General features: G+C 34.4%; 1 protein-coding gene and 2 non-coding genes across 3 annotated transcripts; all 3 read right to left on the bottom strand.

Moving 5' to 3' along the window:
• Positions 1-1,412: 1,412 nt before the first annotated feature.
• On the bottom strand, positions 1,413-2,513 carry LOC107952464 (ethylene-responsive transcription factor 1). The gene has a single exon (XM_016887719.2). It carries the CDS (start codon positions 2,226-2,228, stop codon positions 1,647-1,649), a length of 582 nt encoding a protein of 193 aa, XP_016743208.1. The 5' UTR covers positions 2,229-2,513; the 3' UTR covers positions 1,413-1,646.
• Positions 2,514-6,181: 3,668 nt separating this feature from the next.
• LOC121205940 (small nucleolar RNA R71) lies at positions 6,182-6,288 on the bottom strand. Its single transcript, XR_005901014.1, has one exon. It is a non-coding gene; the product is annotated as a small nucleolar RNA R71 (small nucleolar RNA).
• A 13,552-nt stretch (positions 6,289-19,840) lies between these two features.
• Positions 19,841-19,947, bottom strand: LOC121205658 (small nucleolar RNA R71). The gene has a single exon (XR_005900734.1). It is a non-coding gene; the product is annotated as a small nucleolar RNA R71 (small nucleolar RNA).
• Positions 19,948-26,229: the final 6,282 nt, after the last annotated feature.

The raw sequence follows: 26,229 nt of genomic DNA on the forward strand, positions 1-26,229 counted from the left end.
TGCAACATTTTATTTGCCATATTTTAATTTTAGTATCAAAGTGATTGTTTGGATCAACTGCATTTGTTTATAATGATTTTTGTACCTAGAAGAAGATACATGAAGGACAAAATTGTGCTTTCATTACATATATGAGAAAATATCCAAATTCACCTAAGACTAATACACAAAGAGCCTATGTATATTTAATGGATCAAGCTCAACATATTGAAGCATTATTTGATAGGTATACTACACAACAAATTGTAGCTAATCGTCTACATCTTAAAACTAGTATAGATGTTTAATGGTTAACGTTTCAAGGTTGTGCTTCTAGAGGAAATGATGAAAGCTTAGAATAGAAAAAATCATGGGTATTTTCCTGAATTAGTAAACCTATTAGCCCCTTTAGTGTCCACCAATGAAATAGAAATTAGAATATGAATGAATCAAGTTGGAACTTTACAACATCCTGGTGAGACATGATGGCGTTCTCATTTGAAGACAATGTATATACAATTAATGTAGTTCTTGAAAATTTAAAAGGTACTATACCTAACTACTCTTTGCAAGGAGATGCTCATGGTGCATGTATTAGATTAAAATCTTTTGAATTTATTTTTATTTTGCATATGATAAAGAGAGTTATGGGAATCACTGATAATCTTAGTCAAACTTTGCAATATCATTCTCAAGATATATTAAATTTCATGAGTCTTGTTCATACAACAAAAGAATTAATTTAGAAAAATTGACAAAAAATGGAAGGGATGAATTATTGAACAGAGTAATATCTTTTTGTAAAGCTCATGAGGTTGATGTTCCAGATATGAATGCTCAGTACATGGTAAGTCATAGTCATAAAAAAAAAAAACAAGATGTTACTGTGTAGCATCATTATTGAATGAATATATGTTTTCTTGTAAGATATACTTAATATATACTTAGTTGCAAGATTGTAGATTTGATGAACATGTTATTGAGCTCCTTACACTCACTACAACTTTAGATCCTAGAGAGTCTTTCGAATTATTTGATATTGAAAATTTTGTAGCCTTGTTAATAGATTTTATCTGAAAGAAATTTTTCAATAAGAAAAAGAAGACTTTCATATGAGTTGAAACATTATGAATTTGATGTGTGCATACATCTAGAATTTAGAACTATATATTCAATTGTTAATAAATTGTTTTGTTTTAAATGATTCTTCTGGGTTCAATTGCAACTACAGCACATTTTTTCCAGTATGAATATTGTGAAAACTCAATTTCGTAACAAGTTAGAAGATGATTTTTGTTTATTGGCGCCTTTGGTGTCAACTTCTAGATTTGATTTATATGTTTTCTCAAAATGGTACCTGCAGCTTTCAATTCTACTCTTGAGGATGGTAACAGTGGGAAAACAATGGCGAGATTATGTTTAGATTGTGAATCTGTAAGCTAAGGCTTTGGCCTTCTTTTTCTTATATAAAAAAAAAAGTACACGCTTGGTAAATTACTAAAAAAAGTTTGCTAAAAACATTAAATATGTACACATCAATTACATTAACAAATAATGGTTTGGCAAAATTCAGTTGGCATCAACTGATACATATCTACTTCAAACTCAGTTTTAATACTTGAATACTTCTCACTCCTCATCTGTTTCGACTTCGGAGTTCCGTCATCCTATGTAGATGACGGCGACTGAGCCGATGAACAAGAGGAAGACGGTTCGGGGGATCTTCGCTTGTTACTTCTCACTCTCACCGGCTCCACCTGATTCGAGCCAATGAGGTGGGGAAAATTCAACTTCGCTTTCGCGCCACGCATATTAAAAGCCGCTCTGTCGTAAGCTAGCGCAGCACCCTCGGGAGTCTCGTAAGTACCGAGCCAGATCCTCGCACCGTTTCGTTTCGGATCCCTTATCTCCGCCGCGTATGTCCCCCACGGCCTTCTCCTCACTCCCTTGTAATTTACCTCCTTCGGCGGCGCGTGAGATTTAGGGACAGCCGCAGTAGACTCCACTTGAAAATTTACTTCGAAGCTGGGAAATGAAGCATTATTAACGGCGACTGTCTCCTCCGCTGCATCAAACAACTGATCAAAGTTTATCCATTGATCAACATTAATTGCATCTTCATGAAGCTCAGTTTTCGGTAGATTTTCCACAACCTGTCCTGGAATTGTATCACAATCATCTTCCAAAAGATACTGACGAATCGAGTCCAAGAGGCTGAGATCAAAATCTGAAGCACTATCACAGTACATATTTGTGTGTTGCTAGAAACGGCTTTGACGCTTTGAGACTGCCAGGTATGGATTTGATTTCAATGGCTTCGCTGCGTTTCCGTTTGCTGTTTGATTTTATATATATACCTTGAAACTTAGGTATTAAACTATGGTTATTTACTTTCTTCAGACAATTCCGGGAAGTTGCTGATGGTTGAGATCTACATTTTCATCACGTTTTCGAAGTGCCGCAACTGTTCATTTATTTAGTTTACTTTATCCTTTTAATTGTTTATTTATTGAACGTTAATGGCGACAAAATCTCCATTTAAGAATCAATGAATAAACTTAAATTAATTTAATTATATTAATTCTCATCCAGTTTTTTTAATAATTTGTTACTTTTAATTGTCTCAAATATATATATATAATATTGGGTAGCAAATCAAAATTGTCCATATTCCATCCTTGACACTGCTTATTGTTTGGGGAATAGCAATTTTAATTTTATAGAAAAAATTTCAAATTTTGTATTACACAGTAGATTACTAATGTGACATTTTTTTTTATTTTTGACAAATCATGAATTTCTCTATAATTAATTTTATTTGCAATATAAAAATTACTAATCTTCATTAGTATCCAACAACCACCATAAAAACCATCAATCTTCATCAATGCCCATCTTCTACTCCCCTATCTCTATTGTTCCTTATTCCATCACCCTCGCTCCATAAGAACCACATCACACGACTGCTTCTCCAACATATATGATGCAGTTATCAAATCTGAGAAAACGACACCATAACAACATGGGTGATACCATGGTTTCTTCATGTCCTCACTTTGGTTCACCCCTTTTATTTTCTCAAGTGGAACCATTGTAATTGACTGTCCTGTAATGGAATTTCCTCATCTTTTGGCTTTTGGAACGATCATTTGGTGATGTCAAACATTTACTTTAGCATTAACCATCGTTTTAACTTTACTCGACTCATGCAGCATTTACTGGTAAAAATACTAGGACACTTGTCCTCACCTACTTTCATTTTCTATGCTAAAGTTTATATAATTTAAGATGTAAAAGCAACATCAAAGCTTTAACACTGTAGATAAAAAAAGAGCAAACTGAAGGACCAAATTATACCATTTACTTCAAACATCAAAGCTTTAACATTGCAGCAAACAGTAAACAATAGGTTTAAACATAAGCCCAACTGTAGCAAAAGAAACCCAATGCCATTGTCAAAGCTTGAAAAAGCTTCCTGTTCAATATTCCTGTGCACCTGATTATTTATAATTAATACTAAGTTACTAACTTTCATCTAGGTTTCACAATGCCTAAGTTGTCCCACTTGGATGTCAGGAAAAAAAAAGGAACTACTAAACGGAATCAATCAGTAAATAGCTGTTGAAAATAACTCATTTAACCTTAAGCAATCAGTTTTTTCACTGTCCCAAAAGTGAGTAGCCATAGAGATTGACGGTGATGAAATTTGGTAGTTTTTATAGTGGATATTAGGCGGCGATGAAAATGAGTGATTCTTATGTTGTAAATAAGTAAAAATGAACTGTTTTGAACTAATTATAAATAGGTAATCAAAAGTAAAAAGAAAATATAATGTCCGCAATCCGTTAGTAGTTTAATGAAATTTTTAATAATAGTGACCAATTCGAGTAATTATTTTAAATAGAATGATTAAATTGAAAAAAAATTTAAAATAATCAAAATAAGAACAATGATATTTCAGTGTAATCTACGATATAGACTATCCATTTATATTTTAGTTGAAAAGTTTCCAACATACATGCAATTATAGCTAAACATTGCTCGGTAAGGAAGAAATGTATTTACTAAGTAGACTTTTTTTTTTCCGCAATCAAAGCCAACTTTAGAGTAAAGGTTTATGAGATTGAATAGAAAATAGTGTTTTTAGATATAGTTGGAGTTTTTTTTTAAATTAAATTTTTTGATATTTTTAATAATAAATCTTTAATTGAATTACTATGTGTTTGATAAGCTGTAAAAGTAACATATTTTAATCCTATTTTTAATGCGTTTTTGGAAGAATAATTATATAAATTAGTGAATTTGATACTCCTAATACTTTAAATTCATGTTTCTATACTTAGGAGAGCATTTGGGAGCGAAAGGAGCGAAAGAAAGAGCCAAAATCGGACTAGAACTGTTTCTAAGATCCACACGGCCTGGGCATTTCCACATGGGCTGACCACACGCCCGTGTGGGCCACATAGGCTGGCCATACACCCATGTACCAGCCCGTGTTGGTATCGCACCCTACTTCCCAAATACACAGAAAAACTCAATTTTTAGGCTTTCTAAGCGTTCTAAAGTCTATAAATTCCAATTAGAAGAAGACCTAAGGGGGCACTCAGAGAAGATTGAAGAGAACACTCGAAGAACGCCATTGGAATCAACTCGGAAGCGGATCTCCTTCAAGATCGAAGACCTCCATTTAATTTCCTTCGAAGTTTTATTGAGTTTCTTTATGTCTTGTTGTTATCCTAACTTTAAAATGTTTCTATTCAGGATTATGAACTAAATTCCCTAGATACTTAAGGAAGATGAAACCTACGATGAATCTTATTTTTTGATTTCTGATTTACGCGATAATACTTGATTCTTGTTCTTAATTATGAATGCTTATTTCGTGTTTTAATATTTTTAGGATATTAATTCATGTTTGATGTGCTAATTTCAGTGGAGAAAAAGTCCTTATTTAATAGTAAATCTAGCATAATTGAGTGGAATTGCATGCAATCCTAGAAATAAGACAACATAAATTTATCTAATTAGAGTCAAATCTAATAGGGGAATTCATAGATCGAGTTAATGCGACGATAGGTGTTCTAATTAGAAAGAGATTTCAATTAATCAACCTAGAGTTAGTTGTTCTTACTCTCGAAAGAGATATTAACATAATTTAAGGATTTTTACTGATCAAGACACAAGTGAATAAATCGTTTAATTTAGATTCAGAATAATAGGTGAAGTCTAGGTGGATTCCTTCCTGGGTACTGTCTTTCTCATTGGTTATCTTCGATTATTTTTCCCATTTCATTCTCTGTTGCATTCGTAGTTAAATTAGATTAGTAAATTTAGATTAAAACAATCACTTCAATTTATCGGTTAAATAATAGGAAAACGGTAATTACTAGTACTTTTAGTCCCCGTGGATACGATATTCCCTACTCACCATAGCTATACTATTGTTTGATAGATGCGCTTGCCTTTGTCATAATTATAGTTAGTTTAGTGACCACCAAGTTTTTGGCACTGTTACCGATGACTAAAATATTAGGAACACTCGATTTTTATTAATTTAGCCATTTATTTTTGTTTTTAGTTTAATTTTTATTTTCTAATTTTTCTTTTATTTGCTTTTGGCAGGTTTCTTTAGTTTATGACTAGAAGAAACCCATCGAGACCATTACTGTTTGATAACAAAATTGTGAGTATAGCTTACAGAAATCGTAGAGAAGTAAGGAAAATTCGACTGAGTATGGTAGATGAGTAAGAGGATGTTATTATTACTGAGGAGATGGGTGATAATCAGAATAATCAGCTACCACATGCAGTTGTTGCAAATCCAGGTCCTGTTCCTCGTACTATGTACAATTATGCCAATCCCACCCTAACTGGGGCTGAATCGAGTATTGTGAGTCTCACTATTGCTGCGAATAATTTCAAACTGAAGCTGAACACTATTCAGATGGTACAACAATTTGTTCAGTTCGATGGTTTGCAAGACGAAGATCCAAATACTCGTTTGGCTAATTTTCTGGAAGTCTGTGATACTTTTAAGATAAATGGCATTTTTGACGACGTCATTCGCCTACGGTTGTTTCCCTTCTTATTGAGGAACAAAGCTAAACATTGGTTAAATTCTTTACCACGAGGTTCCATCATTACATGGCATCAAATGAACGAGAAATTCCTACTGAAGTACTTCCCACCGGCTAAGATAGCCACGTTGAGGAATGATATCCCTTCCTTCGTTAAGATAGACTTAGAAACCTTATATGATGCATGAGAGAGGTATAAGAATTTATTGAGAAGGTGCCCTCACCATGGGTTACCTTTATGGCTTCAGGTTCAAACCTTCTACAACGGTTTGAATCCCTTAACTAGACAGTTGATCGACGCAGCAGCCTATGGTACATTGAATAAAAAAACACCCGAAACGGCTTATGAGTTTATAGAAGAGATATTACTTAATAATTACAGTGGCAAGTCATGAAGACGAAGCTGAATAGAGCAACCAGTGTTTTCAATCTAGATGCGGTCACCATGTTATCGAATTAGGTAGAATAATTAAATAAGAAAATTAATAATTTTTATGTTTCTATGCAGGTACATCTGGTGATGCAATGCGATAAAAATAGAGGTGGAATGAACAATCTAGAATGCTTACCCTTCGCTCCTAGCACAAAGAACGAACAAATCAATATGGGTAATAATTCTAGGCCTCAAAGTAATCCTTATAGTTATTACTATAATGTAGGTTGGAGGAACCATCCCAATTTCTCTTGGGGTAATCAAGGAAATCAAAGAGCACAACCCCTTCCAGGCTTCCAACAACCACCTTACCAGCAAGAGAAAAAATCGAATCTCGAAGAGATGTTGACAAAGTTTATCTCAGTGTCAGAAACTCATTTTCAAAACACTAAAACAGTGCTTAAAAATCAACAAGCATCGATTCAAGGGCTCTAGAACCAAATAGGATAGCTTGCTAAGCTAATTTTAGAAAGACCACAAGGTAGCTTGCCTAGCAATACCGAAACTAACCCAATAGAGTAGCTTCATGCAATTATTGTTCAAGATGAAGAAGGGTTAGTTGAATCTAAATTAGAACCAAGGCAATAAAGTGTAGTAAGTAACAGTAAGTTTGATGTAAGCCAGAATGAGCAAAAACTGGTTGGTAAAGAATATAAACCTCGAGTGTCATATCCTAACGCGACGAAGAGAGACCACACGAACGAACAATTTGGTAAATTTCTTGAACTTCTAAAAAAATTACATATTAACTTACCGTTTATTGAAGCTCTTTTACAGATGCCCAATTCCGTTAAATTGTTAAAGGAGCTTTGGCGAACAAGAGGAAGTTAGATGATTCATCTCATGCGGAACTAAATGCAATTTGTTGGGCTATATTGCAAAATAAACTACCCAACAAATTGCAAGACCAGTGAGTTTTACTCTTCCTTATTTAATTGGTAGTTTGAATATTAATAATGCTTTTGCTAATTTAGGGGCTAGTATTAATGTCATGCCCTATAAAATGTTTAAACAATTAGGTCTTGGGAAACCTAAACGAAACCTAAACAAACTAAGATGAGTATTTAATTAGCAGATAGATCAATTAGATTTCCTAGGGATATTATTGAAGATGTTCTTGTAAAAACTGATAAATTCATATTCACAATTATTTTTGTTGTTTTAGACATGGATGAGGATAGTGATGTACCTCTGACTCTAGGTCGACCCTTTTTAGCAACTGCTAGAACTATAATCGATGCTGGTATGGGTGAGTTAGTACTTCGTGGAGGCGAATAAATGATTACTCTCCAAGCTCGTGATTCTATTAAGACATCTAGTGATCAAGATGATTTTACAAGTTTTGTTAATATAATTAACCCTGTGTCTCAACCTTCTTTGTAGGAAATCCCTCGAAAAAATGTAATGAAGCCACGTGTCAGTCCATACGATAGAAATAGAATGACTCATAAAGAACGAATGTTACAGATTGATGAACTAGATGAATGACGAACATATGTCAGGAAGAAACCTAGAATACACAATGAAGAGCCAAAATGATGCCCTGACAAGTATGTGGATGGAACAAACCAATTTAAAGTTTGGGACAAGGTACTGCTAGTAAAACGGATCCTTGAATTGTCACTTCCAAGCTTAATGCAAACAGATCAAGTCTCTTTACGGTATTGAATGTCTTGCCATACGGTACAGTCGAAGTAACTCATTCTGAATTTGGCACATTTAAGGTAAATAGTACTCGACTCAAACTTAAAAGAGAAGTTTCAACTCTGCGAACCACTGTGACCGTGCGAATGCGAGGTAAGTCGAGCTTAGACTTCAAGTAAGCGCTTTTCGAGAGGCAACCCGAGTCTTAACACTGTTAATTCTTTTAATTTTATTTCATGCTATTTTTAAAACTAATTAATTTTCAAAATTTTAAAAAAAAATTAAAAATATTTTAGACACACGAGCGTGTCTCAGGCTGTATGCACTATAAGGGGTTCGACAGTGAGTTACACGGCCTGGGCACACAGGCGTGTCCTTGGCTGTGTAGATACTGAGACTTAAATTTTCAAAAATTCAACGATTACACTACCTAAAATGACACACATGGCCTGGACACACGGGTGTGTCCTAGGCCGTGTGAAATCTGGAGCTAATTTTTTCAAAGTCAGAGAGTTACACGAATAGGATACAAGACCAAGCCACACGAGCATGTGGGATCTCACATGGACGTGGGAGAAGCGAAGGAAAACACACATGGCTTGGCACATGGCCGTGTGTGTCACACGGACGTGTCCATTGCTATGTGAAAACTGGGTTAAATTTTAATTGTACACGGGCTGAAAATACTCCATACGACTGTGTCACACAGCCATGTGGCCCAAACCCTAGAATTCCTTTCTCAATTTGTCTTTTTCTTCTTCCCTAACCAAGCCATCCCTTTTATTTTATTTTATTTTATTATTATTTGTTATATTATTTATTTTACTAATTCATTTTATTTTATTTTATTTATTATTCTTATACTTAGATTTTAAATTTATTTTAATTTTTCTACTATTTCTATTATTTTTAGTATTTTTTTACTATTACTATTACAATTACCTTTAAGTTTATTGGTATCATTGAGTTTATTATTATTATTATTATTTTTCTTTTTCTTTTTTATTTATCTTTCTTTTTAAATTTTTTAGTTGCTTTATTTTTTTTCTTAAACTTATTTTAATTATTATATTTTGAAAAATATTTTTATGGTTGTTTCTAATCGAGTTATAACCCCTTAATCTTCTCTATTATTTGTGTTTATTTTCTTATTAGTTTGCTTGGAATCATGCATTACATTTAGATTTGACTACAATTCCGCTTTTCACTATTTTGGGGATTTCATCCAATATTCAGGGCAGTTTCAGTTTTCTCCCTCTCTTATGATGTACTTTTTATACTGTGATTATATTTGTTTGTACATTGAGGAAAATGTACATATTAAGTGTGGGGAGTTTATTTATTTAATTATTAGAAAATACCCGAATTATGTCTTGTATTTAAGTAATTTTTTCATACTTCCATTAGAATGAATTTTTGTCGATTTGGAATTTTTGTTGATGTGTTTTAGATTAATTTACTGATAATTGTGTCTTGGTTGATTTAAACTTTAAGACATGAGAGAATCAAGCATGATAGACTATGTTTCAGAAATTAAAATTTTTAGTATGTTTCAGAAATTAAAATTTTTAAGTTGTTTCCCTGAATTGAGGTATTATCTTGAATTTTTAAATTCACAAGTTTGACATCAAAAACCATACTTTTTGTGAGATTTTGAGCCTTTAGAGCAAACATTTTTCTTGCTCATTTTATTATTAGTTATAAGTGTGTCAATTTGATTTGTTATTCTAGAACTTACGTCGATTATCCATGTCGAGCCCATACCTTTTGATTTGATATACTGAGATGATAAAGGCACTTAGATTTTCACCCAATTATCCCATAAAAAGCCTACCATTTTAATGAACCCTTAGTGAACCCCGTTGAGCCAACACACCGTTTCTTGATTTAGCCATTAATGTTAACCCATAACTCATTTTTTTGTTGAAACTTTTTTCCTTTTTATTGACTCCCTTTTTGTTAAGCTTTGATTTGGTTAGTTGCCTAATTATGCTCTTTTGTTTGACTTATTTCTTATTGTTCAAAAAAAAGAGAAAGAAAAAGAAAAAAATTGAAAAAATATAACAAAAAATATTGATTATTATTTAGTTCTATCTTGATTGAGCTTGAACAGTTAAATTCATATTTTTAGAAGCTCGTTTTTATTCTTGAATAGTTTTTGAATGATGTAATTGTTTTTAATTCAGAACTTGTTGATTTTTTCTATTTTGGTAATTTATCAATTCAATCTCGATTATAACCAACTTTTCTGGCCTTTCTCCACACCTTAACCTAAGCTCCATTACAACCTCTCAAAGATCTTTTGATTTGTGTATTATCTCATTTTATAGTGGTGGAGATTTGGTTTTCATGCAAGCCTATGGTAATGACTTTTCATGTTTGACTATTGAGTGCTTATTCTTGAACCTTAAACATTTTGAGTGATTTGAGTGAATCTTTAGTGAGGATATCAATTCTTGTCGATTTTGAGTTAAAGGTAACTACTTAAATAAGGGGAGACACCTATATTTTCGTATTTAAAAATGTTAGCTTGGATTGTTTGAGACTTTAGTGCTCTTTTGGTTGAATTGTCAATGCATGACTATTTTTGAATTATTTTGAGACATTATTGATGGGAATTACAAGTTGAGAAATATTATTTTTGATATGAGTTGAAGATTTTGCTTGAGGACAAGCAAACGCTTAAGTGTGGAGATATTTGATAAGTTGTAAAAGTAACATATTTTAATCTCATTCTTAATGCATTTTTGGATGATTAATTATGTAAATTAGTGAATTTGATACTCCTAATCCTTTAAATTCATGTTTATATACTTAAGAGAGCATTTGGGAGCGAAAGAAGCAAAAAAAGAGCCAAAATCGGATAAATAGAGCTATTTTCAAGATCCACACGGCCTGACCACACGCCCTTGTGAGCCACATGGGCTGGCCACACTCCCAAGTGCTAGCTCGTGTCGATATCACACCATGCTTCCCAAATACACAGAAAAACTCAATTTTTAGGCTTTCTAAGCATTCTAGAGCCTATAAATACCAATTAGAAGAAGACCTAAAAGGACGATCAGAGAAGATCAAAGAAAGCACTTGAAGAACGCCATCAGAATTAACTCGAAAGTTGATCTCCCTCAAGATCGAAGATCTCCATTTAATTTCTTTCAAAGTTTTCTTGAGTTTCTTTATGTTTTGTGGTTATTCTGACTTTGAGATGCTTTCATTCAGGATTATGAACTAAATTCCCTAGATACCTAGGGAAGATGAAACCTATGATGAATCTTATTATTTGATTTCTGATTTAAACGATAAATACTTGATTCTTGTTCTCAATTATCTATGCTTATTTATTGTTTTAATATTTTTGATATATTAATTCAAGTTTAATGTGCTTATTTTAGTGGAGCAAAAGTCCCTGTTTAATAGTAGATCTAGCATAATTGAGTGGAGTTGCATGCAATCCTAGAAATAGGGCGACATAAATCTACCGAATTAGAGGCAAATATAATAGGGGAATCCATAGATCGAGTTAATGTGACAATAGGGGTTTTAATTAGAAAGAGATTTCAATTAATCAACCTAGAGTCAGTTGTTCTTACTCTCGAAAGAGGTATTAACATAATTTAGGGATTTCTACGGTTCAAGACACAACTGAGAATAAATCATTTAATTCAGATTCAAAATAATAGGTGAAGTCTAGGTGTATTCTTTCCTGGGTATTGTCTATCTCATTGGTTATCTTCGATTATTTTCCTATTTCACTTTCTGTTGCGTTCTTAGTTAGATTAGTTTAGTATTTTAGATTAAAAACAATCACTACAATTTGTCGACTAAATAATAGAAAAACGGTAATTACTAGTACTTTTAGTCCTCGTAGATACGATATTCCCTACTCACCATAACTATACTATTTTTCGATAGGTGCGCTTGCCTTAGTCGTATTTATAGTTAGTTTAGTGACCATCAGTGCTTTGTATAAGGTTGTTTAAGTTGTTTCCTTACGTTTTACTAGTTAATCTTCTTTGCTATCTACGAACCTTGAATTACTTTTAGTGTAAGCTCAAACAAAATGAACAATGTGCATAGAATGAAAACTTTTATCAACTTTTTATAGGAAAATTCTATCTATAAAAGAAGAAATTATAAGCTTTTCCAAAAAATAAAATTTATTCTAAAAATAAATTGACACTATTTTTTTAGGCAAAATAATAATACTCAAAAAACTTAAGTAAGTTAGCTTATTGTTCATATCTATATAGAAACGGTACAAGAGTTTTGCATGAATGAGAGTTAATTAAATAATAATATTTTAATAGGAAATTTTAATAATATTATTTAAAGGGAACTAGGGCTTGTAGCCCCTTATCTGCTTCTAGACCTTTCTTACATATTGGGTATAATAATATGTGTTATCCGGAATTTTATCCAATACTTACAATTTATCCAACCCAATAGTTATTTTCTATTTTCCGAAATATTATTTATTAAATTAAATTAAAATTTTCAATTAAATTATTTTCTCAACCCAATTCTAATTCTGTCAAAGTCATAACAATTTTACTTTATTAAAATCTATAATGAAATAACTTTAATTTCTTCATTCAATAAAACTAAAATGACTTAATTTAATTCTTAAATCAAATTTCAATTATTTAATTAAAATAAATTAAATAATAACTCAAAGTAATTAAATTAGTTTCTAAGTCATCTTTTGTACTTGATGGGCGCCGAAACCACCAAAATAATTCATACAAAAAAAATTCTAAATAGTAGTAAAGAGTGGTAGTAGGGTTGAGTCCACAGGGATTGGATGTCATAATCAACTTCTGTGTTTACTTATGAACAAAATATTCATCGCGTCAAGCATCGTGTCAAGAGTCGTGCCCACGACTCCAAACATACCTGCGAAAAATAAAGAATTAAATCGGAGGAGTTTGAGAATATTTAAGAAAGTAAATAATCTAGTCAGCTTAAATAAATGATTGACTACTATTGAAAATAAATGTAAACTGGAAATAAATTAAGACTTGTGTAAACAAATAAAATAAGCCTTAGCCTTAGACTTGGTAAATTTCGTATCAAGAATCGATCCTCGAAAATTAATCTTCTCCTCCAAAAGATAAGCTGGTTATAGCAGTTAAGAACGTCCTAACCACCAATTCCTCCTCTAGTAGCTGGTTCCAGTACGACCTGCAAACCAACCCTTACCGATTATCTAACCGAGATACACGTGTTCCCGATTCAAGATTCTGGCAGCCTTGCGTTCTGAAGAACCCAACTCGAATTAACGGCCTTAATTGCGTGGATCGTTTAAACCCGATCACTTCTTCCTCGATTTGTTCTCGGAGATCCGAATACAGCACGGTCGACTTGTTTCTCCAACTGTCAGCTAACACGACTCCAACCCAACGTGTACTTTTTGACTTGTAATCGAGTTAACCTTAAAGGATGATTTGTCAATCGCAATACTTAGGAAAAAAATGAATACCGATTGGACGGATTTTAGCATGAATTCATATTTCACGATTCCTGACTGGAAAGAACATCGGCCTAAAGCTAAGATGAAATTTAGTTAATCATGCAATTAATCATGTTTTGTATGATTAGAAAGGTAGGTTGATGATAATGGAGGAATTTGGGGAATGAAAAGGGCTTGGAAGGGAATTAGCCCAATTTTATAAAAACAAGCAAAATTTAAATAAAAATGGCAGTAGCTCACGTCAACTTGAAAGAAAAAAAAATGAAGAATAATTCTATTCCAATTTGAAGTAGGAATACAAAATTAAAGGATGATTTCCTAAAAACATAAAGCCCCTATTTATATACATAGGGTTTACTAAATTTAGCCTAAACTAATTTAATATAAAATCAAAAAATTAAAATTAAAATTAAAATTAAAATAAATAAATTAAATTAAATTAAGATTTTCCTATTTTTTCCTTTTACAAAGTCAAAATATTTGATGTGTCATTGGTTTCCTCCACCTTTTTTATTTGGCCCCATTTTAATGATTGTGTTTCAATTTGGCCCCCTTTTAGCTTGTTTTTGACCAATTGCATCCCTGACAAGATTAAATCATAAAAGTACTTAATTAGCAGGGTTCAGTTCAAAAATAAACCAATTTAAACACAAAAAACATGCAAATTAACATGTTTATCAGTACTTAGCGAGAAAACGCATTCATTGCGGATATTGATACATGCGATCCATTTATCATACTTAATGTTTTCATTCATTCCACGGTTATCAGTTCTACATGCAATTCGTTTTAGGTTAGCTAGCGGAGGGGCTAATTGAACATATATACTAAGGGCTCAAATAATTTGTAATTAATTTTTAGTTCATCTCCTATTAATTACAATATTATTTAATAATGGAGTTATTCCACTAAATACTATTACTGAACTTCTCGTATTATATACCAATACGAAAGCTATTCAATAAGTGTTCGTCTAATGACTTTTTCATAAGAGTGTTACTCTCATAGGGTATCTTTAATCTCTTTGGGATAAAATTCGTTCTCCTAATGTGATAATATTTTATCGCATGGGATCCATTACATCTTTCGATATAAAAAATTCAATTACTAACACATATTAATTAAATCATATGTCTTATGGCAAATGACCCGTGGCCACATTTCTTTTTCAACAACCATGTAATGCCAATCATAAGATATCATTTACCCTACAAGGCTAAAATTCCATTATTGTGGAATGATGTTACATCATGCAGAAGTCGTATATCCAACGTACCATTTTTCGATTCCTTATCTATTTAAACTCAGGTTTTTAATACATCAAAGTATACAAATCATGCATATATAGTTCATCATCCACACAAGATTCAGGTATACCACATTATGAACGTCACAAGTGAATGAATCCATAAACAAATCAAGGATAAATTTAACTTGGGTCATGTCTTATGTATTATCAGTCCATACAATCACATTTATGTCTCTACCTTCTATGACGTATTTGCTTTGATACCCAAGATAAGGTATCTCCCCAATTGGACTTTGATAGACGTCATAATAGTCTTTAAATCAATTTTATCAATTTCAATTAAACTATAAATTGTTTAGATTATCTTCTAATATAAGTTGTTGACTGCCTCTAGACATACTAACATTCAAAGTGTGAATACTGCAATAAAATATAGAAATACGAGGCGGTATCCGCAAGTATACAGGTCGAGTTATAACATAGTTTTACAACGAAGTAGGTGAGTACTCTAAGGATCGTACCAAAGGGATGCTAGTTTAGATCAATTCTAACTTAAACACTAAAATATCTAATTAGCACTTTAAATTAGTTATAGTATGAGAACATAATACAAGGGTTTTCAAGGTTTTCGTAATGATAAAATAGAATACATAAAATAAATAAAATTCAATAGATAGAAGAGTAGAATGAATCAAATCTTGATTATGGGTGATTAGCTCGCTTCTAAAATCCCCATCAACTGTTGTTTCGGGTTCTTTGTCAGTCAACTAGTTGTTACCCTTGTAGGATCTTCCTATCTTCCACTAATATAACAAGTCAGCAAAGACTACTTATCTTTCGACCTCACAATTTAGAATGGCTTAGGTGAAGGTGTTCACGGATGAAAAATACCAATTTTGGGTTATTTCCCACCTTGATGACTTTCCTAGAGTTGTCAGGCCTAAGGTTTGTTTCATGTTCTTCATTTCCCAAACAGATGATCCATTGAGTAACCCTACAAAACAGTTAATAGATCATACCTCCACTCACTAATCCCCCATAAGAGGATTAGTTCCTCATGGCTTTCATAAAAAATATGGAATAGATTAAAAGAGAGAACATGATAAATGGGTTAAAGTGTAGAGTTTAAGAAAACATTTGATTTGTATTAAAGATGGAAACGAATCCACAGAGTTTTATGATCTCAACAAATCAGATCTCTTCCTCGTCTATAAATACCCATCCTTGACCTTAACAGAGTTTCTTCAACCGCTTCTTTTGAAGTTCAACCTTGATCAATCCTCATTTACAAATAGCTCACATCATGTCACCACCATATGAACCACCACTTTCTTCCTTCTTTATTTTTTCCTCCATCAACAATTTGGTGCCATGAGAATAGACGACATGGCTCATCCTAAAAAATATCCCTAAAAATCCTACTATGTTCTCTAATCCTGCCGCTCAACAAGTCAACCAGACTAGTTACCCCCTCCTAACACCTTCTAACCACTCTTATAGTAACACTTATGATAATTTATACTATGAACAATTTGGACCTAACATTGCATTTCCTTATTTACCAAATACATGATTGATACCAATATATGATGAAAAAACTACTAAATATCATAATTCCAACCTTGACTCTTCCTATTAGTAATTCTTAAAACTACAAGAAATAGATGAGGACTCTGAAACACCAAATAATGTAGCAACTATTTAGGCACGATCAACAATGCCAACAATATTAAGAGGAACATCACCAAAACATCGAAATTATAAGAGTATTAAGAACAGGTTAGAATCCCCTACCATAGCTTTGAATCCAACATGACAACGCTGTCTCTTTTTTCAATGCCCAATATCAAGTTTATAACCCCCACCCATATTGACCATAACAAATTTTCCCCCAAAACAATAATAGACATGACACAATGAAATAGAGGCATTAAGAAGAAATCTTCAAGCTTTAAGACCTAACACTGAAGATGTGGATTGGCTTTCTTGTTTCATTAACCCTTCAAGCATATCAACAATAATATAACATTATATATCAAGAACATTTGTTTCCTGATCTTATACAAGCGTATAGATGCTCTAAAGTCAACCCGGTATCAAATGGGGACCCTTTTGTAACATTTTTAAAATGTCAGATCAAGTACATCATAATTAAATCATTCAAATATTCAGTCATGTTATAAACACCTAGATAATATGACAAATAATTAAATTCAAGCCTTAATTGAGCTTACAAAAGCTCTTTTGTAGACCCGAGCATGAGTTAGGACCAAATTGTAAAGTTTTCAAAATTTTTAGATTAGGTATCGATACCCCATATAAGTATCGATACCAATCTGAGCTTTGGTGTTTTAGGAATATTCATTTAAATCAAGTGGTATCGATACTAAACTTGAAGTACCGATACTTTCTTTTTGATATCAATATTTTCCCTTAGCATCGATAGTATTTTGGCATTTTATTTTGCAAAATCTTGATTGAAAGGTAATTGTTACCGATACCCTTACCTGTGGTATCGATACTTTGAAGCCAAAATTGTAAAAATCATGCATTTTGGTCCCTTTTTCATGCCTAAACTAACACCAACTTAACTTGTACTTGTAATCACATTACCAACCTGCAAAAATCAATATAAAACATACATATTTCAAATCACCAACCTTCCAACTAAATTAATATATTCATACATCATATAAACACCAATTCACATCATTTCTTTACTTATAACCTTCTTGTCCATTCTCATTTATATCATCAACCCTTTATATCATCATAGTCATGCAAAGACTATCAAAATATGCTATTCAAGTGATACATGTACAACCACCATCAAATACTCAATTTTCATATAACTATTACCTTACCAAGATTTGTAATGACCCAAAATTTACGGGCATCAGAAAAGTGTGTTGTTGATAAGTCATAATTTATACATATTTCTATCCCATGCTTAGTATATTTTTGGATGAATTATTATTAGATTTGTGGAATTTGATGCTCATAATCCTTTAATTTCATGTTTTATACTTAGGTGAGCATAGGAGAGTAAAAAAAGTGAGAAACGGGCCAAAAAAGGAGAAAATGGGTCAACGTGGGAAATCAACACACCCTGGACTTCCTCACATGGGTAGACCACACGCCCGTGTCTATTTAGCAGACTTTAACACGACCTAAGCCATCCCACACGGGCGTGGCACACGACCGTGTCCCTATCAAGCCCAAGTCTAGTTCTACTCAGAAAATGCCACTTTTAAGGGTTTGGAAGCATTCTAAAGCCTATATAAACACCCGAGGAGGCACCTAGAGGAACACATGGAGTAGGAGGCAAGGAATTACTCGAAGAAAGCTGATTGATCCATCCCAGAAGCCGGATTCTCCTTCAAGACTAAAGATCTCCCTTCAATTTCCTTTAAGGGTTTTTTGGGTTTCTTTATGTTTTATTATTATTATTCTTCTGAGATGTTTTCTTTTACACATATGAACTAAATTCCCTAAATACCTAAGGGGGTGAAACCTAAGACGAATCTTGTTACTATTTTTTGAATTATATGATAAATACTTGATTTATTCTTAATTATGTGTTCTTAATTCTTGCTTTAATATTCTAGGATATTGATTCAAGTACTGATGTGCTTATTTAAAGGAGTAAAAGTCCCTGTCTAAGAGTAGATCTAGCATAATTAAGCGGAGTTGATTGTACCGACCTAGCATAATTAAGCGGAGTTGATTGCACCCCTAGACATAGGGTGACATAAATCTGCCGGTTTAGGGTCAAACCTAATAAGGGAATCTATAGATTGAGTTAATGCAACACTACGAGTTTTAATTAGAAAGAGATTTCAATTAATCAACCTAGGGTTAGACGTTGTTAGTCTCGAGAGAGATAATAATATAAATTAGGGATTTCTACGGATCGAGTCAAGTGAATAAATTGTCTAGTTCAGAGTCAAATAACAAGTGAAGTCTAGATGGATTCTTCCTTAGGTATTGTCTAAATCAATCAGTTTTCCCAAAAGTATTTCCCCAATTTACTTCCTGTGCATTTTTTGTTTAGTTAATTAGTTTAGATAAAGCAAATCCCCTTATTTTTTTAGGCTAGATAATAAAAAGAAGGTTAATACTAGTACTTTTAGTTCCTGTGGGTTTGACATTCCGGTCTTGCTATAAGCTATACTACTGTTCGATAGGTGCGCTTGCCTTTATCATGACAATATTTAGTTTTCAAGTACTATCAATCATAAATATAAAACTTATCACGCGCATCAAGTTTTTGGCTCCATTGCCGGGGAACTAAGATATTAAGAATGTTTAATTTTTATTACTTTAGCCATTTATTTTATTGCAATTTAATTTTTATTTTTATTTTGTTTATATAACTAAAAATTTTTTATTTACTTTTAGCAGGTTTTTGACTAGAAGAAACCTGTAAGGCCAATACTTTTTGATAGTGAGATCAAAAGCACAACTGCAGAAACTGAAGAGAAATAAGGCGAAGCCTACGATACATAGAGGAAGGGCAAGAGGACGATAGTCAAACTACAACCGAGGGGATGGCTGAAAATCAGAATAATCAGCTACCTCCTGTGGTTGCCGCAGATCCAATAAATCAAAATCCTGCTCCTCGTACTATGTATGATTATGCTAAACCTACTTTAACAGGAGCTGAATCGAGTATAGTCAGACCTACTATTGCTGCAAATAATTTTGACCTGAAACCTAACACGATTCAAATGATACAACAGTTTGTTCAGTTTGATGGTTTGCAAGACGAGGATCCAAATACTCATTTGGCGAATTTTCTGGAGTTCTACGACACTTTTAAGATCAATGGTGTTTCTGAAAATGCCATACGTCTTTGGTTGTTTCCATTCTCATTAAGGAACAAAGCTAAACAATGGTTGAACTCGTTACCACGATGGTCAATCACAACTTGAGAACAAATGACAGAAAAATTTTTACTAAAATATTTTCCGCCAGCTAAAATGGCTAAACTAAGGAATGATATCTCTTCTTTTGTGCAGATGGATCTAGAAACTCTGTATGATTCATGGGAGAGATACAAGGACCTATTAAGAAGGTGCTCTCACCATGGGTTACCTCTATGGCTGCAGGTTCAGACTTTTTACAACGGTGTGAACCCCTTAACAAGACAACTCATCGACGCAGCCGCCGGAGGAACTTTAAATAACAAAACACTTGAAGAGGCTTATGAATTTATTGAAAAGATGTCACTGAATAACTATCAGTGGCCAGTCATGAGAACAAAGCCGACAAAAGCAGCAGGTTTTTCAACCTCGACACGGTTACTATGCTATCTAACCAGGTAGAACTATTAAATAAAAAGTTAGACGGTTTGCATGGTTCTATTCAGGTACATTCAGCGATAAGGTGCGATTCAAATAGAGGAGTACACACAGAATGTCAATCCTTCAACCCTAGCACAGAGGAGGAACAAGTTCAATATATGGGTAATAATAATTTTAGACCTCAAAATAACCCATACAGTAACACTTATAATGCAGGTTGGAGGAACCATCCCAACTTCTCGTACGGTGGCCAAGGAAATCAAAGGCCACAACATCCCACAGGTTTTCAACAACCACCTTACCAACAGGAAAAGAAGCCGAACCTTGAGGAAATGCTAACGAAATTTATCTCGGTGTCAGAAACTCATTTTCAGAATACTGAGACAACACTTAATAATCAACAAGTGTCGATACAAGGGCTCGAAACTTAGATAGGCCAGCTTGCTAAATTGATTTCTGAACGACCACAAGGTAGCTTGAGGAGTAATACTAAATCTAACCCAAGGGAACAGCTTAATGTGATTACCGTTCAAGATGAGGAAGGGTTAGTTGAACTTAAACTAGACTTGAGGCAAAGAATTGTGGTAAGTAAAGGTAAAAGTGAGGTGGACCACAGTTAGCAGAAACCGATAAGTAGAGAATACAAACCTTGTGTTCCAAATCCCAATACGACAAGGAAAGAACACACGGACGAACAATTTGGTAAATTCCTTAAATTATTAAAGAAATTACATATTAACTTACCGTTTCTTGAAGCTCATTCGCATATACCGAATGCAGTTAAATTTTTAAGGGAGCTTTTAGCAAATAAACGGAAGTTGGATGAAGTGCCGCATGTAGAGCTAAGCGCAGTTTGCTCATCCATTCAACAGAATAAGCTACCCAACAAATTGAAAGATCTAGAGAGCTTTACGATTCCTTGTTTAATTGGTAGCTTGGATGTTAATAATGCATTGGCTGATTTAGGGGCGAGCATTAACGTCAAGCCCTATAAAATATATAAACAACTAGGTCTTGGGAAACCCAAACAAACTAGGATGAGCATTCAGTTAGCAGATAAATCCATTAGATTTCCTAGGGGTATCATTGAAGATGTACTTGTCAAAATTGATAAATTTATATTCCCAATTGATTTTGTTGTTCTAGACATGGAAGAAGATAGTGATGTGCCTTTGATTTTAGGACGACACTTTTTAGCAATTGCTAGAACTGTTATTGATGTTAGTACAGGTGAAGTCACACTTCATGTGGGTGATGAAACAATCACTCTTCAAGCTCGTAATTCGAGTAACACATCGAAAATTGAGGGTGGTTGTATAAATCATGCTACTAATACTGATCATATGGTGCAACCTTCTTTGCAGGAAACACGTTTGAAGAGTATAAATGAGCCATGTTCAAGCAACAACAAATGACCCATTTATGAAGATCAAAGACTACAGATCGAGGAACTAGATGAATGGCAGACACAGAAATTGAGAACACACGATAAATCGAAACCACGCCATGACAGGCTCAACGATTTATCAAATCAACTTAAGGTTTGAGACAAAATACTATTAGATGTGGCAGACCCTCATATTGCCACTCCTGAACTCAATGAAGCAATCCCTTTTACGGTACTTAACATTTTCCCATATGGTACAGTCAAGGTAAATCATACCAAATTCGGCACTTTTAAGGTACATAATACTTTTCTAAAACCTTATTTTGATAAAATTGATAGCAGGAATGAGGAGTGTCAACTCCTTGAACCACCATAACTATGCGAAATCAAGGTAAGTCAAGCTGAGACTATAAATAAGCACTTCTCGGGAGGCAACCCGAGCACTAACGGTGTTGATTTCTTTAAATTTTAGTTTAACATCTAAACCATTAACTGAGTCCTTGAACACAGGTTTTACACATCCACACGGCCAGGCACATGGGCGTGCCTTAGGCCGTGCTCATACCACGGACGGCGACACGGCCGTGCGATACGGCCATATGAAATTTTTTTCTCAAAAACGGGATTTGATACGTTGCCATGGCTATGCGACATGGCCGTGGGCAATCCTACCAAATCAGTACGGGCTTACAACACGCTCATGTCTATAAGCCGTGGTAGAAACTGAGAAATTAACACGGGCGTGCGACACGTCCATACCCACCTCCTATGGTCGAAACTGTCAAAATAACACGGGTGTACGCATATATACACGGGCGTGAGAGAAGCGGTCGCACGACCGTGTGCACCAACACACCCAAAGAACACGGGCGTGGGCCGAATTCCAGACGAACCTAAATTTGAAAACCATGAAACACACGGGCTGAAGTAAGGGCACACGGGCGTGCCCCACGACTGTGTGCCCTAATATCTATATAAACCCCCACTATTCATCCCCTTCCCCAATACCCTAACCCTAGCCACCGCTCCCTCTGTCGTCGTCGCCACCTAAGCTGTAACCATCACCTCAAAATCCACCATTTCTCCTCTCTTTTTCCCCCATACGCATCAAAATCTCCCCTCTTGTCCTCCCTTCATCCACAACTCCCCTCTTTCCTTTCTTTTCCCCTCATCCCTCACTTTCCCCTTTGAAATCCTATTCCCCAAACAACCCCAACCACTCACCCCACACCCCACAGACACACAACCACCACACGCCGCCAGCCACTTCCTCATCCACTCTTCGGACGACCAACCTCCTCCCTCTACCAAGCACTATTGCATTTGTCCATTCTTTCCTCTTTATTTTCTTCATTCCTCTTACTAATCTTATGTTATCTCTTTTTTTATTTGACTATTTTTTATTAATCTTCACACTCCTAATGATATTCATGCTTATGTTTTTTGTTCTTGTTTAGTAATTTAACATTTTAGTCGAACTTACCCTATGCATTATAATACATTCAATCATTCTTGTGTTTCCATGGATTTTATGCCTTCATGCTCTACCCATACCATATTCCATATTATCATCCCCATATGCATTGTTTCCTCACCAATTTCCTTTTTTTTGTGTTCTATAATAGTTGTCTATATTATTCACTAGGTATTTTGTTTAGCATTATTCTCGTATTCTTAGGTATTTTGTCATGCTATTACTATGCCATTTGCCATAAAATTTCTGTCGTCAATTGATTTATGTTATGAAGTTTGATTGCTTGTGGTTGAGTCTTGTTAGTGTCATTAGTTTTTGGTTGAATTTGTTAGTTTAATTATATTCATGGTTAATTCATTTTTGGATTTGTTAGCATATGTTATCATCTCCGTTCATTAAGACATGATAATCATTCTTCTTGCAGGTATACCATGTCAAATCCACGTGGTAAGAAAACTGTCGTCCTCACTTTAAAAAAAATGGAAGGGACCCAGAGCCACATCAGCAAGCATATCTGTCGAAGTGCGCCACCCCTTCCTCCAATTTCCACCGGGACCCTAAGAGGAACTATTCCAGTTACTACGGGCCCGACCCCTAGGTGTAGGCCATTGCATTGATTGGACTGCTCTAGAGTAGATCCAACTTGCTGACGTAGTCTGGGCTCTCCTGTCTACTGACCCATAGGGGCTCTTTTTCGAGATCGTCGAGCCAACATATCTCGAGCTCACTTTAGAACTCTGTTCGACCTTCCACCTTCAAACCGTTATGAAAAAATTCGATGATCCCGAAACGGTTTAGTTTCGTTTCAGCGGTTTAGTTCGCCAGTTGAGCGTGCCTAAGTTTGGTGACGCGTTAGGACTATATACGGAGGAGTTCATTGACGACGACGACTTTGACAGTCTCTATCGCCACATCCACTATTCTCCTTCAAATTTCTGGAAGGCCTTAGTCCCTACTTCGACCACTTGTGACCCTAGCTGCTCCAAGGCATCGGCTCTTGCCTCACCACTGAGATACTTACAGGCCATCCTAGCCCACACCCTAATAGAATAGCGAGAGAGTACCGGTGTCGTCAACACTAACGACGCTTATTTTTTTATGGAGCATAGCGAATGGGCACGTATTCGACCTTGCTTATTTCATCGCCCTCGCCATTCGCCATCAGGTAGAGCGACATAAGAAGGGAGTCTTTTCCATCAGTTCTTATGTGACTCGCCTACCGCGGTACTTCAGTCTCCTCAATACGGCGACGCAATCATCCTCCCTCACCCTCATCGGTCAGATGTCCCCATAGGGGTCTCGAGTATGCTCCATATGAGGATGATCGAGCGATGACGTGGATTTGATCCTTCTTAGTACCGCCTCGTCCAGTCAGCCGAGCTGGAGGACCCAGAAGACATTACTGATGATGTCCCTCTACCTCACGAGGATCTACCATCTCAGCCACCACCTATTCATCGTCCAGCTCATACGGCTGCTTCACTATCTGACATCTCTGAGCGTCTCACTCGATTCGAGCTACAATGTTTTCAGCACTTTGATCACATTGATACAACCTTACATCAGATTTGTCAGCACCTTCACATCTCATCGCCACCTCCACCTCGCGAACCGTCTGGCAATGAGGATTTTTGAAGACTTTTAATTTCAATTTTTATTTTTTTACTGTTATCTTTATTTATCTTTTTAAATTACTTTTTATTTTATTTCTCTTTAATACTATTTTACTTCATCTTTAGATTTTACAATTTATATTAAGCAATTTATGTTTTCGGCCATTTCTTTACGAGTAATCATGCTACTTTATATTTCCTAAAGAGTTATTGATTCTATCGCAGTTATAAAGAACTCCAAAGCTCACTATTACTTAGGAATTTACAACTCTATTGGAAAAGGTCCTCCACGACTGCCATGCCTGCTCGACCATGACCATAGCTACCACTAGTTATAATATTCTTTTGGCACAGCACTTGACCTCTACCACCACCGGAGTATCCTCCTCCAATCTCACCCTTGCCTTAGCCGATTACTTTCCATGACTCCAATTCAGGGATTCCATTTAACATTCATGAAGTTTCACTTCTCTCCCTATCTTATGATCTTATATCTATATTTTTCAATAAATCTATCTTTGTACATTGAGGACTATATACATCTTAAGTGTGGGGGGTTATTTATATCATTATCAAAAAAAATCCCTGAATTTTATCTTATTCTCACGTGACTCACTCATATCACTATTAAAATGAATTTTGATTAATTTATGATTTTTATTGATATGTCTTGAATTAAAACATAGGCATTTATGCATTGATTGTTTAAACTTTAAGTAATTAGAGAATCAAGCATGGTAAGTTAATTTTTTGAGAATTAAAAATTGCTAGGTTATTTCCTCAAGTTTAGGTATTATCTTGAAGTCGAAATTCACAGGATTAACATTAAAAAGCCAAAATTTTTGTGAGATCTTGAGCCTTTAGAGCATATATTATTTCTTTCATGCTCATTTTTATTTTTGCTATGAGTGCGTCAATATTGATTTGTTATTCTAGAACTTGCTTCGATTATGCATGTCAAGACCACACCATTGATTTGATATGTTGAGATGATAAAAGCACTTAGGTTTAACCCACTCACTCCATAAAAGTCTACCCTCATAATTAACCCTTAGTGAACCCTCTTGAGCCTAACAAGTCATTCATTGATTTATCCTCAATATTAACCCATAACTCATTATTGTTGAAATCCCCTCAATTAATTTGATCCATATTTTTGTCGAGATTTGATTTGAATAAATTGCTTAGCTATGTTTTATTTTTTATAGTTAGCAAAGCTCTATGTTACTTGATTTGTTCTTTAAAAAAAACTGAAGTTGCTGCAATTGAGATTTGTCGTCTAGCATATTACGAAATTATGTAATGCTTGGATTAAAACAATGTTATCCATGAAGAAAAGCTCAATTCTAGGATCATCTAATTAGGAATGTAATTTGTCAATTTTAGTATTTTTCTAGTTAGGTAATTTTTCAATTCAATCTCGATTTTTACCTTCTCTTTCAGCTTGTGACCACACCCCCTAACCAAAGCCACGTTACAACCCTCTAAAGACCTTTTGATTGCTTTATCATCTCAATATATAGTAGTGGAGATTTGATTTTCATGCAAGCCTATGGTAATGACTTTTCATATTAACTGTTGAGTGCTAAATTTATTG

Source organism: Gossypium hirsutum, chromosome A08, assembly GCF_007990345.1.
Source record: "Gossypium hirsutum isolate 1008001.06 chromosome A08, Gossypium_hirsutum_v2.1, whole genome shotgun sequence".
Taxonomy (NCBI): domain Eukaryota; kingdom Viridiplantae; phylum Streptophyta; class Magnoliopsida; order Malvales; family Malvaceae; genus Gossypium; species Gossypium hirsutum.